General features: G+C 36.9%; 1 protein-coding gene across 2 annotated transcripts; it reads right to left on the bottom strand.

Moving 5' to 3' along the window:
* Positions 1 to 527: 527 nt before the first annotated feature.
* Positions 528 to 5,019, bottom strand: LOC112572942 (multiple epidermal growth factor-like domains protein 11). Of its 2 annotated transcripts, none has more exons than XM_025252946.1 (5): positions 4,812 to 5,019; positions 3,835 to 3,990; positions 1,837 to 1,980; positions 1,529 to 1,616; positions 528 to 651 (listed from the first exon to the last, which is right to left on the bottom strand). In XM_025252946.1, exons 1-5 carry the CDS (start codon positions 4,873 to 4,875, stop codon positions 606 to 608), a joined length of 498 nt encoding a protein of 165 aa, XP_025108731.1. In that variant the 5' UTR covers positions 4,876 to 5,019; the 3' UTR covers positions 528 to 605. The 2 variants fall into 2 exon arrangements, with proteins under 2 accessions (XP_025108731.1, XP_025108732.1); XM_025252947.1 differs by having other exon boundaries at positions 1,570 to 1,616.
* Between the last annotated feature and the right edge of the window lie 11,546 nt (positions 5,020 to 16,565).

The following is a 16,565-nucleotide window of genomic DNA, read 5'->3' as shown; positions in this document are numbered from 1 at the left end:
CCAGGAAGTTGCATATCTCCTTCTGCTATAGTAAGACATGGAGGACTGAAGATATGAAGAATTCCGTTAAACTGGGCCCTAGAAGATTCGCCCGTTCTATCAGTTTGTGTGGAATAAAAGTTAAGGCATGCCTTTGTAGTGCTCACGTACTTAGATACTTGTGTGAAATACCAATGTGAGGATTTCCAAGAAATTCATTTATTTTGTTTTCAAGGAGCATTATATTTACATGGAATTCAAACAAGGAAGTGGTTTTGTAATTTGTCCTCCTTTGTTCCAAATGATCTGTGCGTCAGCATAATATAAATTTTCGGTAGGAAATAGATGTCAAGCATAAAATCAGCGGAATATGAAATGACGTGGAATACTTCAGTTATGATTTAAAGTCTGCAATATATAAAGTTTTACAGATGTCCCAATAACATTGTTCTTCCTATTGATTTTCTTTCCAAAGAATTAATTAAAATCGTAAAAAGTGAGTGCATGCACGTACATGTGTATGTGTGAGTGTGTGTGTGGTTTTTTTCCCTTGCGCACGAGAAAAGTTTCATTTAGTATATGTTCTTGGAAGTCTTGATAGTGCTGTGGTGCTTCCTGGTTCCCATTCACTCTGGTCCCACTTCAGTGTCGTTTCTCACCCACAAAAAGTACCTGCACAAGACAGTCCAGACACAACATTGTACTACCCCGGTGCTACAACACAACCCCGTTAGACATACATTACGTAGTCTTAAAGCGAATGGGATTTTTTTCCTTCAGTGTTCTTGCTCATTTCTTTCTCTATGATTTTGTAGAGTACGCATTCATTTTCCTTCTCCACCAGCAGGAAATGTGAGAGCGTAGTACCCACACCCGCTCACAGACTGCAGGGTGCGTTGGCTTGGGATGGCAGAAGTGAATGTGTGCTGCTTGCTTTATTGTTGTTCCAAACATTATGTCATAAAAGTAAAGGGGTGTCCTGTCAAAGTCACATCACTGAGTTATAGAATGACATGTCCAAATCAAGGTCTCGGCATCAGTAGACTTGTGTGATAAAACAGCATCAGAAATGTATTCCTAATGAAATGGGTGCACTTCAGTGCTGATGTAGAGATAATTTTTACACTTAGCTCTAGGCCCAGTACAACATAGAATCCTGCAAGCTACTCTATTAAATACCATAAATGGCAATGATTTCTTTCTTTCTTTCTTTCTTTCTTTCTTTCTTTCTTTCTTTCTCTTCTTTCTTTCTTTCTTTCTTTCTTTCTTTCTTTCTTTCTTTCTTTCTTTCTTTCTTTCTTTCTTTCTTTCTTTCTTTCTTTCTTTCTTTCTTTCTTTCTTTCTTTCTTTCTTTCTTTCCTTTGCGTGTCTGCATGTGTGTGTGTGTGTTTTCTGAGTTTATATTTATAGGATAGCTTGTCTAGGTTGTTGAGGACAGTGTATGTGCACTGATGATGCACTGTATCACACTTGTAATAATGGATACATAACTAAGCGTAAATTGTAGAGAAAGTTTATAACAGAATTCTAATATGCAGATGCCGCTTACAGTGCGGTATTGAAGACGAGTATGAAGGATGAGTATCCTACCATTAGTCCCACAACGACCTCCACTTTGGTCAACGACGAGATGTCATCTGCAAAAAGTGCGTACACATGAACACAAGAGAAATAGAGGCAAAGAGATGTCATGGTAAGGGATAAAGAAAGAAAACTGCTATGCACATTTTTGTTTATAATTGTCTATAAATCATTTGTCATACGATTGTACATTTCAAAAATGAAATTATAAATTAGAGAGCTACAATAATGAAAATGATAACGAAGAAGAGGTTGACGACAATGAATTTCTCTTACATCTATCCTTCTCTTCTTGGGTAGGCGTGCTTCTGTCTGCTCCCAGGCAGACACATGAGCCGGTGACGCTGTCACAGGTGTAGCAGTTAGGTGGGCAGCTGCAGGTACTCTGACAATCCTTGCCAAACGTGCCTTTTGGGCAGACTGCGTTAAATAGAGCAAGGAGGTCCATGAGCACAAATATTCTGACCTATTTTAAAAAAATAAAATGGCTAATAAAAGCCCTCTCACTAGCTTAGTTACAAGTCACTGTTGAAAGGAATTAGGAAACCTTATGACAGCTTGTTACACATCTGGTTTTAATCCATTGCAAGACGGGCTGCAGATGTAGAATTATTTGTAATAATTTCCTCTGGTTTATAAACACCTAAGAAAATTGACTTCAGATCATATTTCGCTTTTTCTTATCTGACCTTCATGATGAAATGAATTAACTGTAAGGAAGAGCGTATTCACATGCAGGTAGAAAAGTCCTCAAATGTCATGTTCGTTTGCTGACGAGTAAGTGACAAGAGCGTCATCAGTTTATTAATAGTAGAAAAGTGATAGCTCGTCATCATCAGCACTGTGTTTCCCTCGATGAAATAAACGTTTGACTAAACTTCCACAAAACTTGCTGTCAACAATGAGTTTAAAAAGTATACTGAATGTTTACAAACAGTATCTTGATATCTTGTTGCCAAAATGTGGCTCATAATTCAGTCAGTTTGTGACAGTGCAAAAATTAAAAAAAAAGCTTTTTCCTTTAAAAAGTGGGGAGCAGATTAGGATGCAAGCAAGGCATTCAGAAGATACTGTCCAAGACGAAATATAGAGTGTGCTTTAAGCCATGCCTTTTATTATTCCTGAAAAAGCTTGATGTGTCACTATGCATTAGCAGCTGTCTTTTACTTTGGAACCCCTTATTTTAGAACGGTTTTTGGTCAAAGCACCAGAGCATCCCTCGCTAAGAATCATGCTAAAAATGTACAGCGCAAGGAAAATTATTAAAGTTGTAAAATGAATAAAATTGAAAGGCTTTCCGACTCCAGTAAGTCACTTGCTGGCATCTATTTGTCTCGTCATGAAGGTACAGGTTTCATACAAGTAGAAAAAGCTAGCAAGTAATGTAGATTTGAAAAAAATGTAGGGTGGCTTGCTTAAATTAGTTTAAAAAATAGTTACATGCATTTTTGTGACAAACATATAAAAGAGATATCTCTCAGTAATATGTCAGGAACTTTCAACTTAATTGTTTGGCCTCTAGCCCCCTTGGGTTCGGCCTCTTGTACTGAGGGTGAACCAGAAAATCCAGCCTCTCTCTTTGGCGTCTCTGGGGTGACTGGTCGGGCCTGTCCTTTTCTATTTTACTTGTTTTACTCTTATCGACCATTTCATCTAATAATATTTGTCAGCAAGTCCCCCGTTGCCCTTTATTCTGCTGTTTTATCTTTCATTTTTTTTTGTCCACAGCGGTCTTTCTCCAATATTCATTTTCCAATCACACCTTCTTTTCTATTGGTTTCTCTTCCCTGTGGCCTCCTTTAGACCCCTGTGTTGGTGTACAGGCCGACATGTCCACTCGACTTGACGCTTTTTATTTTTAAATATGGCATAACTCTACAATAAGATTTAAGGTTTTAAATTAATTCACAGCCTTGGTTTTAACAGTCGCCTTTTTTTTTTGGGGGGGGGTTCCAATACTTTTTTGATACAGTAATTATTCTTTATATTTTTATATCCTTTCCTTGGTTAGTTCTAATTATTTGGTGGTTGTAATATTATATGACTAGGAGGTTTGGTTTCTTCAACATTTCAGAAATGTGATTGTCTCCTTTTCCCGCCATAATATAGCCTTAGTTGCTGGAACGGTTTAAGGCACAAACAATTATGTTTGGCCTTTAAACTAAAAAAAAAAAAAAGCTTCTCACTCCCTACTAGTCCTTAGAATACACGAAGTTATTAAAGTAATTTGACGTGGATGGCTATGAACACCGTGAGCAGAGAGACAAACCTAACCTTCTTGGCAGGCCTGTCCGCGGTAGCCAGCACGACATCCGCTGCTGCACGTCCCCGCTGCCTTGTCGCAAACCTCGGTGTAGTTCTCACACGTACATGGTACACAGTTTTTCTTGTACAGGAAATATGTATCTGGGCAGTTTTGGGCCAGTGTGACTAGAAACATCGAAGACAGGAACAAAATTTCGGGAGCTTGAGTTCATCTTTAACGCTTAAAGTACTAGTGGGGTGCATTTTTTGTTTGTGGTTGGATAAAATTTAGTGCAAGATATAATTTCTCCAAATCTGAATGAATACATCCCTTTCGTTTCCGAGAAACACGCCTACAAATATTACCATCCACAGAAAGATGTCGAAACCACAGACGTCAGAATTGTATGGTTACACCACAGACTTGTGTTAAAACAAGTTCATCTTTACACTGTGAAGGTCTCAATCAGCGGCAGAGCAGGGACTAATCAGGGGATTCTACGAAACGATTTTGACTTCTTTCTGTGGATGATAATAGTTTTGCCTGTATATCTCTAGACCAGAAGGATAGTATTCACCCAGATTCTGGGACATAACATCCATCCTGAGATTTATTGGATCATTACAAACTAATTTACACCCCCAATAGGCCTTCAAGATCTAAACAAAAAAATTTGACAAGGATACACATAAGTATAGTATACTACTTTGTAAACTGTGAACATGGCCAGTTTCACGACCAGTACAGAAGTGAATCAGGGCACCATGGCCAACAGCATGGTTAGTAAACGGGATAGCGAGGTAGGGGTTAGTGATAATGACAGTCAATATCAAGTTCTAATATTAAAACCACAGTCAAAACAAACAGTAACTATATGACTTCTTTGAAAGGAGTCATTCATGTGGCCATTATCGTCGCCGATCTCATTTCATTATTGTCCTACTTAGAAATAAATGAATCGTTTCATATGCAATGTTGTCTGTATCATTAGCCATTACATGCTTACCGACAAGCAGGAATGAGTATCCCATTGTCACTGCTACAAGAATAGACCTCAATTTTCTAGCCATACGGCTAAATTTTATGGTAATCTAGTGCAGAAACAGAAAACCGATGTTTCCTTGGAAGTGGAAATATATCAAGCTTGCATCGCCGTCAGTTTTAGCTGACAGCTCCAAGCAGATCATCACCACCTTTCATCGGATTTTCCTATTTGTGACGATGTTGTGCTACGTCATTTGGTCACTGACATCATCCCATACGTCACAGAATGGCAGAAATGTGGAAACGAGGTTCTGCGTGCCGACACTATTGACCAGGCCTTTATCACAGTATCGTCAGGTCATCTCCAAACACAGTCTTAGCCTCCTGGTGGAGAAAATAGTAGTTTTGAATGTTTGAAACACCTAGAAATAATGAAAAGAGCAATGAGAGACGAGATCACTACTGAAGAAACTTCGTATTAAACGGACTACACATACCCACCATTTAGCTTCAATGTTTGACTTAACATAATTTTTGTAGAAGCAGTCGAGATCTCATTGGGCGTTTCTTCGACTTCAATGGTAAGTAACAGTTCATATACCTGCACATCGACAAGTCTTGTGCAGCGCCATGTCTTGGGTACGGGAATGAAGTTTTAGTCACTATATAATGTTCAAGATTTCCATACTGCAGAACGCTTAGAGCAGCAATTAAAGTACCATGCAGAGCCTACCTGCCCACCTTGCGTATGCTGACAGACTTAACGAACTACCATACCATTATATGGAGGTTGACGAGTAAACTTCTCGAGATATGAAAGATGACTCATGGTTTCTACTGCATCGATATCGATACGTCTCGATCGTTCCAAATGGTGCTCTAGACTATAAGAGGTCATCAGCTTAACCCCAGACCTTGCTTTTCGAGGTGTGCAGAGACTTCAGGCTGCTAGTCTCTGGAATAACATGCTTATATCGATGATCTAAGCCCTTTTTAAAGAACCGTTTAAATAAGAATTTTGCTGACTTTCAGTTATATCGACTTGTCCAGAACATTTGAGACTAAATCTCTCCAGAAAGGCAGCGTAGTTTCAAAAATATTGGATGACGCCATAGCTCCTCAGTATGAGGGCATACATAGCATTGAACTCGCAGGCACCAATGGAACACCTGCTTTACAAATTCAGTTATTAATATCGATGTACCGGTAATTGATCAAGTTTCTTTGTTCAGTACATTGATTTTAACTGGTTCAGCTTAAACGACTTGTTCAAACACCAAATTTTCCACTCAGCCAAAAAGAATACAGATAATTCTGATTAGATGTTGGTCTGGTTTTTTTTTTTCTCTACTTCATTTTAGGGATTTTTTGTGCACACCATGTAAGGACACAAAGCTGTGTCATCTTTCTAGTAAAATGGCAACTTACAGATGATAAAATTTGTCCAATAAAGATAAAATGTTCTTCAAAACAATTAAGTTTTTAAACAACATATCAACAGCTGAATAAGTTGATATAAATATATTCGTTTGACAAAGGGATACAAAGCTAACAATGAAGGAGAGAAGGATGCTGAGGCATCACCATGTGATAATCATTTGGTTATGCAGCAGTTTCCACCACCAATGTGATACTCTTTGCCGCCAGTGGTTGGCACCAGCTCCAGTGCCTTCTGATTCCATTGTCTGGTTTTCGTCCTGCCAGCATATGACTTCTTAGAAGGTGATTTGAAGTTTATTATCATTTTAGCATTTTGTTTTTTCTTACCCTTGGCCAAGAGTTATGAACAGTAATTTTGTGAGATATAACCAGAAGTTGAAAATCCCAGCCTTTTTTTGCCATAGTGAAAAAGTTGAAATAAATATGGATCACATATCAAATGGATATGACAAAAGGAAAAGAGTAACCAACATTAGTGATATTTTCCAGGCATTGTAAATTATAGCGAAGCCAGCAAAGATCACTATTCCTTTGCTACAGGGGTTGTTATTTTATGGTTGGGAATGCCAGTGGGATCAATTTTCTTATACTATCTGATTTTCAGTATGTGAAACTGAAATGCTTTTATGGTAATGAGGTTTCATGTTATTAAGTGTGTGTATATACATGTAAAATAAAGACCAACAACGGAACATTAGCATTTTGCAGAGAAGGATCTGAGGTCCCACAAAGGCCACATTTGCATTCATGGGCCCCATGAAGACCTTGAGTCTGAGGTGGTATATATATGTTACATTATTTATCTTCCCCTCAGTGAGCCAGTCATTTACAAGTTTTCTCAATCATCAATCTATTTTTAATCCCCACTTATCCATCCACTTGCCAAAAAAATACAATGCCATTTTAAGTTTGAACAAAATGTTTAAATGGCTTCAGTTGAATACAGATGCACAAAACATAAAAAAATGCAACACAGTCAAGGCAGGGAGGTTAAATGCATGTTAATTCTGATAATGTGCAAACATAGTGAATAAATTTATGTATGTATAATGGGTATGTTATGTGCGTAAATGTGATACAGGGCATAGAATGCATCTGGAGAGGGTTTCTGCACATATGATGTGAGAGTAAATTGGAAACATTAAAAAAAAAAAAAAATCAAATTTTATTTATACAATAAATATGCCTCTTTTCACAGCAAAAAGGAATGTAGAGTAGGGGACTTCATGCAAACCTCTGAACACAGTGGGAGGCACACATAGCAAAGACTGTAGACTGGTACAACCACATGTAACACTATGAGCAGAGCCAAAAATATCATCTCTTTAAAAACTGGATCAGTGCAAAAACATTGCTAGCATGTCTGGCAATAGGTCTAGAGCAAAGTGAGACAGATCACTTTGTAGACAAGAAAGCTGCTGGTCATGAAAAAAGCTGGCTAGATACATATATCCATGACAACAAATTGTGCCTAACACAATAACTGATGCTAGATTTTTGTAAAATATCACAAAGTAAATAAATGAATTTCAGCAATGACTAATATCAGTAACATTCCAATATAAAAATAGTTACAAAAACCCAAAATAGAAAACGTTTTCATGACTTCATTAACAATTTAATGGAAACATGTCCTACCAATGTAAAAATAGAATAATGAAAGTAAAAGATTATGAAATTACACTATGACAATCAAAACATACTAAAAGGATATTACATCCTCCCTGTTCCACCACCAAGAGGGAGGCAACCCCTCAATCTTTTTAAACAAGTTTCAATCTTTACTGACAAAAGTCTGTATAAATGGTATGATCATACACTGTTCAAGAACACAGGATGTGGATAATAGAGATGGCGCCAAGTCATCATACTACTTCAAAATATTCTGTTACCTTCAAAAGTCTACACTTTTTAGCGACTTTATGCTCTTATTTATCCCCACATATGCACATCTGTGCACACACACACATATCTTTCAGTTCTCTGTACACTATAGAAGCAAGCATATATTAGGACAAACTTTCAGAAACAGGCTTTGCATACAGTCAATTTGATTGAGGTAAAGACATTCTTCAGTATGAAAAGTCTTTAAAATGTCTTTTAAATGGGAGAAGAACGAAATGACTAGTACTAATAAAGAGTGCACCAGACTAATATGCATATACACACATATACAGATTACACATGCATTAAACAAGACAATGCATGTCAAAAGGGCAGATCTTTACCTTAAAGGACTGTGGAGCTGAAGGTGACTGGTTTAAGCCCTGATCTCATTTGGGACTATTTTTTAGAGAAAGTAAAGGCAGTGGAAGGAGGGGGTTGGGCTCCACCTTCCACAAGCCCTGCCCAAGACACCATTTCTCCGCCAACAGGGACAGCAGGCCTTGGACTCTTCACCTTTCTTCACCACCTCAACATCACTAGAAGATGTGTTTTAAGGCTATTGCTTTTATAGGTTAAAAAAAAATTGCTTTAAATTCATGGTCTGGTATTAAATTTCCTCCTTAGTAAACACCTAAATTGCCAATGTAGGAGAATAAGATGTAAAATTTGGAGGATCCAAAAGAATTAAAACTTTTTTTAAACAAGAACTAATGATTAGTTTTAATCTCTATAAATATTAAGTACACCAACACTGTTATGACTCTTCTTGTAAACATTAAAAGTGGAAGAAAATTTGTGTGAAAACTTTTGCTGCAAAGCTTTCCAACTCCTTTTTCCTTAATATGGATATTTAGTCTGAATTGAAATCAAAACAAAGTCAATTTTAGTGCATACTATGCAGCCAAGTTAAAACTCATCTTAAGTGCAATATGTACTGTGGGTTAGTCATGTACTTCCTCTCATTCACTTTGACACTATAGCACATGTGAAAATCAAGTGTCTTCCAACTCCACCTGGAAACCCGCCAGGGGTTTGCATTCAAACAGCCAAAACTGTTGCCACCTGTGAGATATACTAGGTTGTCAAACTTAAAGCATTCTATCGAATCTATTTAATCGAATCGCGAAACAACAAATGATATGGACTTAAGAATCACTTTTTCCAATATGTATAAATTAAACAGAATTCTGGGCTGTTTATGCTAAAATATTTTATCATTAAGGCTACTAGAGCACTATGCTGTAAGTGGAACATAGAGCACTATGCTAGAGCACTATGGTAAGACTTGTTTGACACACTGCAGGCAACATGTGTGTTATGTATTTAATTTTATGCAAGCAGTATGTAGCTGCATAAACAGAAAGGCATTTAATTAAAATTATGGATGTCCCTTTCTTATAAAAGAAAAAAAAAAAAAAACCCCCAAAACAAAAAAATGGTGGCACAAGCAACCATGTCAAAAGAGTAAGTAAAGCATTTGAGACTTTAGGTATCATGTACTCCCTGTAGAATTATAGAGCTCTGAAGGTGATGACTTCTGCATTTAAAACCTCGATAATAGTTGTCCAAAACAGTCTACACATGGTGTGAAAAATAAATCCAGTCTGTTCTAAGATGAACAGTACAATATGGACACACATACATATATTCAAAACTTTGGATCCTGGAAGAAGCAAAATGTTATAAGTAACAAAAAAAATATTGGAATAAGTTCATGTGACATCCTCAAAAAATTCTTATCAGGGCTCATTAGAAGAACTTATACAAAGTTGTTCCATTGCTGTGCTCATAGGATATACATCCAGAGAACATTAGTGGCATTTTTCATCTTTTGGGATCCATTTCATAATGCTACTTTTCATCAACAAGCAATCTTTATTCATGTTTACATGGTGTGTGACCATTAGAATCCATTGCTAAAATGTTTTGTCAGCCTAGAGATCACAGGTTTACTGTAATCCTGAATCCAAAAATATTTCTTAAAAATACTTCAGGATATACATACTCCCTTCAGATTTTTCAAAAGTGCTGTTGAGTTGGACTGTGCTAGTAGTAGCCTATTTCTGCATAATTTGAATTTTCATTACAATTTTGATTTGCCTTGCTATAATGTTAAATTTATTTTTGCAATCTTTTAAAATGCTTGAAAAATTTTCATATCTGGGTAATAAGGTGAGGATCAAGGTCAAGCAGTCTTAAGAGTTAAAGAATCACATCACTGTGTCTTCTGTTGCTTCACTGTACAAACTTGACAACCTGCCCTTTTTTTTTCATTCTTCACTGCCATCATTATTGATGCTTTCATCTGTCATTGATCATACATCCATCAAACATACAGAATGTGTGCATTAGTCATAAGCTTGCATGCATAAGTGGGCCACTGCATGATATTTAGCCAAAGACATGACCATCTCACTAGCAATATTGAACCATTCACAGTTGTCTAGCCTGTCCCCTCGCATTACATAGCCAATTAGAAATATAAGCATTAAGTTGCAGCTGGCAACATAGTGGGTGGAACTGTACAGGCTGTGACATAGTTAGGGCACATGGAGGGCAAGAGACATGAAGAAAAAGATACTTGGTGAACATATGCTCCACAAGGGTCTGGAGGAGCAGAGAGAGTGAGGCAAACTGCTTGTGAGTGTGTTGTGTACACTACATAATTTTGGGAGACAGAAAATTCCAATTCTATGTTCATCAGCTGCTAACAGCATTTTAGATGACTATGAACAAGATGAGAGAACTAAGGGTTTGGAAGAGCCATGATGACTATAACAAGAAGATAATATGAAGATGCCAGTGATGAGGTAAAAGCTACCACCATTTTCTGGATCTTGTCATCCTTTTAGAAGGAACACTTCGAATTCTCCTCTTTATCAACATCATACATATACACTTGCAAACAGTTCTTTTTACAATTTTTAAGTTTAAGAAAACTTAAAGCTGTTACAAAATCATCATGATACCAACCATCTAAATCTAAAGAAACATTATCAAAAACATGAAGAATCCATCAAGGAATTAAACAAGTAAAAGCAAAAAATTTTGACCATCTTCTCTCAAGATGTACTGACATTTACATAGTGTTCTGTGGCTGTTCATATAGACCTCCATCTTCTTCATCTCCTCAAAAGCTTTAGATTTTCAACAAAATAGTGAGTGATGACTGAGCTTCTTTCTTGGTAATGGAGAGGAAAAACAATCACACTGCAAGACAATGTTATAACAGGCCAAAGATTTATTTTTAGGAAATGCTGGCCTGTAAAACATGAGTTTATCAGTGTTGAAACAGAGAGCTCAGTTTATTCACGCTGTTAGATTTGATCTTAATCTTAATGACTATTTTCTAAGACTCTAGAGAGGGAGGGGTGTTTTACGCTGTGTCAGCAGCTGAGGCTATATTATGGCCAGGCAGCCAGCCCTGTAAACAGATGTCACGTGCAGAGAAGGAACAGCAGCGTGCTGAGACGAGAATAAACTCTGCCTGGCAGCCACTTTCACTGTATTGGTGAAGGCGCTAACCGTTGCGCCACCGGAAGAACGCTACTAAGACTCTAGAGAAAGAAGGTATGTGACCTTACTTCACCTACATTAAGATGAATAATTGCAGGCGATATAACTTTTGTCCGCAATGATTTTCTTGTGTTACATGTAACCCATCCATGCAGAGTCTAATATGAGCAAGGGATCTAATTGGGAAAAAGGGGACTTGTAATGACACAGACCAAGAAAAGTGTCACCTGCCAAACGTCTAATATTAGTTGAATTTACCCTGTAATATCAATGAATAAGAACTTAAAAAAAAAATCAGACCTCAAAAATAACTAGGCCTCTTTATTGTAGTATGCACGCTGTCTCCAAATTGTGGTGTTCTATCACACACATTATATATATGACTAGTATGCTAGAAATGTAGGTACGAGAGAGTAGCTGTTCCAACTCTATGGAGTTGAACAATAGATGTCTTTACAAAGCTGCTTTGGCCAAAGATTCGCATGATAAAATTATTTAACTATGTTACTGGTTTTAAAAATTATGGGACTGTATCTGCCCTACCTACAGTATTATGTTTTTGACTGATGCAAGTCATGTAATACAGATGAGTTCATTTCTTAAGTATTTGTTGTTATATTCCAAGGTTATATTTATCCTTCTTAAAGAAAAGCCTGCGAAAAAGACCCTTGTTGATCACATAACCTAACACTTTTGGGAGGCCAATATGCTGCAGGTTGTTCTACGGGCAACAAAATCTGATGGCAGCACCACACTAAATTGCAAGACATCCACAACTAAAAGAGAAAATGTGTCTGAAATAGAGCCAGACTGATACATCCATGGTAGCAGATATCTATATGGAGAACAATTCAAAGAGGTGAATCAGAAATCTGGCATCAGGAGTTGTAACAGCGAGCAATAATGGCCATCTGAACAGGATTTGTACCCAGTAGTTTAAGGGAATTATTATAATTCATCTACGCAGCTCTATCGATCTCTTGATGTTTTTTGACTGACTAAGTTGTTCGGCTTCTGAGACTTCCTATGATGGCCAGTAACCATCACGATCACTCAGTTTAGACACAACATTGTGATCCTGGCAGGTAACTCCTAGCAAGAAGTGAATGGACTGACCAATACCTGTTGTAAGACTTTTTACTGTTTCCAAGAATTATATAGCAAGTCTTGTCAGCTAACTTGTTTTTATCTTGAGCCCTCTTTCCTCTCTCGCAGAAGTTGACCCATAGCGGATTAGTCTAGGTCAGCCAGCATCAGTCAACAGAATGAATAAATCATCAAAATTTAGCTTGACAAAAAATGTCTGTGCTTTAGCCTCTTCAGTGTTAATCTTAAGTATTACCTGGACTTGGAACTCTACCTAAAAATGACTAACCCCAAGTGAGGTAACATGGTTGGACCTCAGATACCATGAGCACTGCTTGGTGCAGTGTTTTGCTGCCATCTAATGCACCATTACTTTTTCCTTGTGGGGAAGGTTAAGGCTTGCTATGGTGCTATTTTCTTTGGTAACAAAGATTTCATGACTTCTGTTCTAGATTAAATTAACCCAAGGCTTAAGCATTATCTGATTACATTTGTGTTTTAATGCATCAAATACTAGTGATAATTCTGTTAACTACAGGCCAAATTAGACTATTTGCCAATGTTAATCTATTTAGATAAAAAACCTTTATTCCCAGATTTATAATTTTGCCATGAAACTACTTCCGTGATATTGTGCCCTATTATCCAGACATTAGCAGCGTTCCATCTTTTTTGCCTTTTAGTGTTGCAACTGCTATATCCACCGATTCTAGAACTTTCTGAGAGCTTGTTTCAGTGGCATCTAGTTCTCTAGTAGTAAGAGCAACTTAAAGATTTGTAACTAGCTTGATGTGAGACAAGCTGAAAATTTTTTAGTCTACACTGTACAAATGTGGAACTAGAAGTGCACACAGGAACAACATCTACAAGTTAATTGAGGTTTTTGGTAGGTTTATGGAACACATGTTTACTATTTTTTTGTTTTGGTCTAGCTCCAAGGTTTTCCAGAAACTTTTAATTTTTTGCTTTCTACAGAAAAGAATTTAGGAAAACACTACATTTACTGCTAAACTTTACAAGCATTACAAGTAGTACTTATCATATGTTGACCCTGATCTTTTTAAAACTTGTCATGACTGGTGCTATGTTATTTATGGCATGTAAAAGAATGTACTACCATAGCAGGGTACCACCTCTGTCCCCTGGTAAAAAAGAAAAATTAACATTTAATTTTTAATAAAAGACATATAAAGCCAGAATGGCAAAAATACCTTCAACGTGTCTAGCTTTCATGCCAGAAATATTCTCAAGCTTCTTTGAAATGAATCTGAACCTTATCCTTATTAAGCCTTACCTAGCCACAATTTTAATACCTCAATGCTACAATATTAACAATATTGCCAGTCTCTCAAACCCAGCTGCACAAATTTTGTAACTGAAAAACATTCTATATATGACACATTTATTGCACATAATGTGAAAGTCAATGATGGTAAAACCGAAAGGAAAAAAAGTATTGAGCAAATGATCTTTCTCTGACATCTTTCAAACTGAAACATATCAGCATTAGAACTCTATGAAAGTTGGATTTCACCAACACCATTGCATGCCAACATGCAAATCATCAAAATGCAAGCTTGATGACAAAAGCGGCATAGAAATCAACCAGTCAAAAAAAAAAATGTAACTCTTGTTGTTTGTAGGTTATGGGAAACCCTGTTTACATTGTAATCAGTTAACAAAGGGAAAGAATATAAGATGTAACCAAATAACAATGTTACGCAGGATAACATGCATTAAGCTTGTGAGTGAAAGATATGGGCTTGGCTCAAGTCACTACTTTATGCAGTATGTATACTGTGTGATGCATGCTTGCAACTAGACAAAAAGGTGGAACATGTCGAACTGAAAAATAACCCCAAACAGTAAACTCATAAGTGTGAAAATTCCACAACTGGAAAACAGAAGAAAATTTACAACCAAAAATATTGGTTAAGAAAGATAATGTCAAGACAGCACTTTGTTTTACATTTCACAATGGCAATTCCTAAGGCAACTGGTTCTAGAATTCCACTGACAGCTGGAGCATTTCTTCTCACCATTTTACAGCTGAACAAAAGTAGTAGCATACTTCCAATACTCAAATACAACCATCTTGGAATGAAGAACCATTTGCTTCAGTTCAACCACAAGTCATAACTCCTATAATCATCTTTCTCATATCACACAACTAGTTTGTGAATGTGTGCATACACACGTGTATTATGGCAATGAGAAAATACCCACAGAAATTTTTTGACAATATCTGATTTCAAGTATAGCATTCATCGAACTCTTATCATTTGTAGTATTTGATGACACGATGACACCCTAGCTAACTTGTAATAATGCACCAGACTTCATGCTTATAAATGATCCATTATCTAAAATCTTCCCAAAGGTATTTATTTTACTATCCTCAAATAATACGAAATGACCTTTAATGCTTCTACTCAGAATATTCCTCAATTCAAACTTTCAGCCTTTACATAACAGACATGATTTCAACATCTTGTCCATATGTGAAAACTAATTTCAGATCTATGAATCCTTGTTTTTTTCATACACCCAAACCCAATAGGTGCAAAAAAATGTGCAGAACTTAAACATTATAGTTATCTTTCTTTCAGACTAGTCTGGATGACCTGTGATATTACGTAGACTATAGACATCCTTTTCCCCACAACTATATAAAACAAACCTGTGACTGTGCAGTATTTTTAGTATTGCTAAAACATAAAAATCATCAAAAATGAGTTTCTGCAAGCCTAGACCTGAAGAATTTTGCTGAAAACAAGGTCTTTTGACTTTTCTATACCTTAATTCAGCAAGTTACAGGGCTCAAATGGCACTCACAAGTTTCTCATGTCTCCTATTGGCAACGCAAACAAACAGGACTCTGATAATTGTCCCACTCATGTCTATAAAATCTGTTAGTGAATACAGTATTTATTGAGTGAGGTTTCAGTCCTTACTCTTGGTGAAGGATAGCCTATTCAATGGATAGATGAGTGCACTGAAGCACTATGACTTGCTGGCGAGTTATACAGTTTTCTGGGGATCTCAAACATTAGCTGCTAAATTTGGCATATGTGATCTGGCATAAAAGTCCTGTTGCTCTGCACTTGACATCTTGCCACAGAGCTTTTGTTACAACTGTATCAATGTCTTGAAAATGAACTGACATTTACAATGATGAACCTTATACACATATTCTCCAGTTGGATAGGCTCAGTAGCTTCCATTTTGTATGAAAACAGATATATTAACTGCTGCAGATGCTGGCTTTGACGTTTTCCTAGCTTCGATTACGGTGTAGAGCTGTTAGTGTGGAAGAGTAATGGGCTATTTTCTGGAGGATCATATTCATCTTGTAAGTGAATCATCAGGATAAGCATGTCATGTAGGTGTACATGTAGGGGGTCTGTTGTTCTTGGTGGGTGGTGGCGAGGCAGCTGGTCAATAAGTTATGCTCCTTATCGTATCTGGTGATGCCACACCACAGCTTGACACACACCTGTAAATCAAAAGTGTGCAAGAGCATACTTCAACATACTATTTACTTTCTTGTTCTTGTATTGTCTTTAACTTATGCTTCTTTTGAGTGACCATTGTTATCCTAACGGTTTCAAGGCAAACGTGATCAACTAAATTTGTTGGCATATGAAACTAAAACTGAACTAAAATAACAGACAAGTGATAATCTTCCTTAGAATAAAAACTGAACTGACTGACACCTACAAACTGATGGATTAATTCTGGCAGCTCTTAAATGAGACAACTTTTAACAAGTACAAAATCTAAGCAGTCGTTCTATTCTGCCAAACATTAAACCATATCCATGCACTATCAACACCAATTCACTTAG

This window comes from Pomacea canaliculata, linkage group LG9 (assembly GCF_003073045.1).
Source record: "Pomacea canaliculata isolate SZHN2017 linkage group LG9, ASM307304v1, whole genome shotgun sequence".
In the NCBI taxonomy this organism is placed as follows: Eukaryota; Metazoa; Mollusca; class Gastropoda; order Architaenioglossa; family Ampullariidae; genus Pomacea; species Pomacea canaliculata.
Note: the sequence above shows the minus strand (reverse complement) of the source record. Positions and strands in the feature narration are given on the sequence as shown.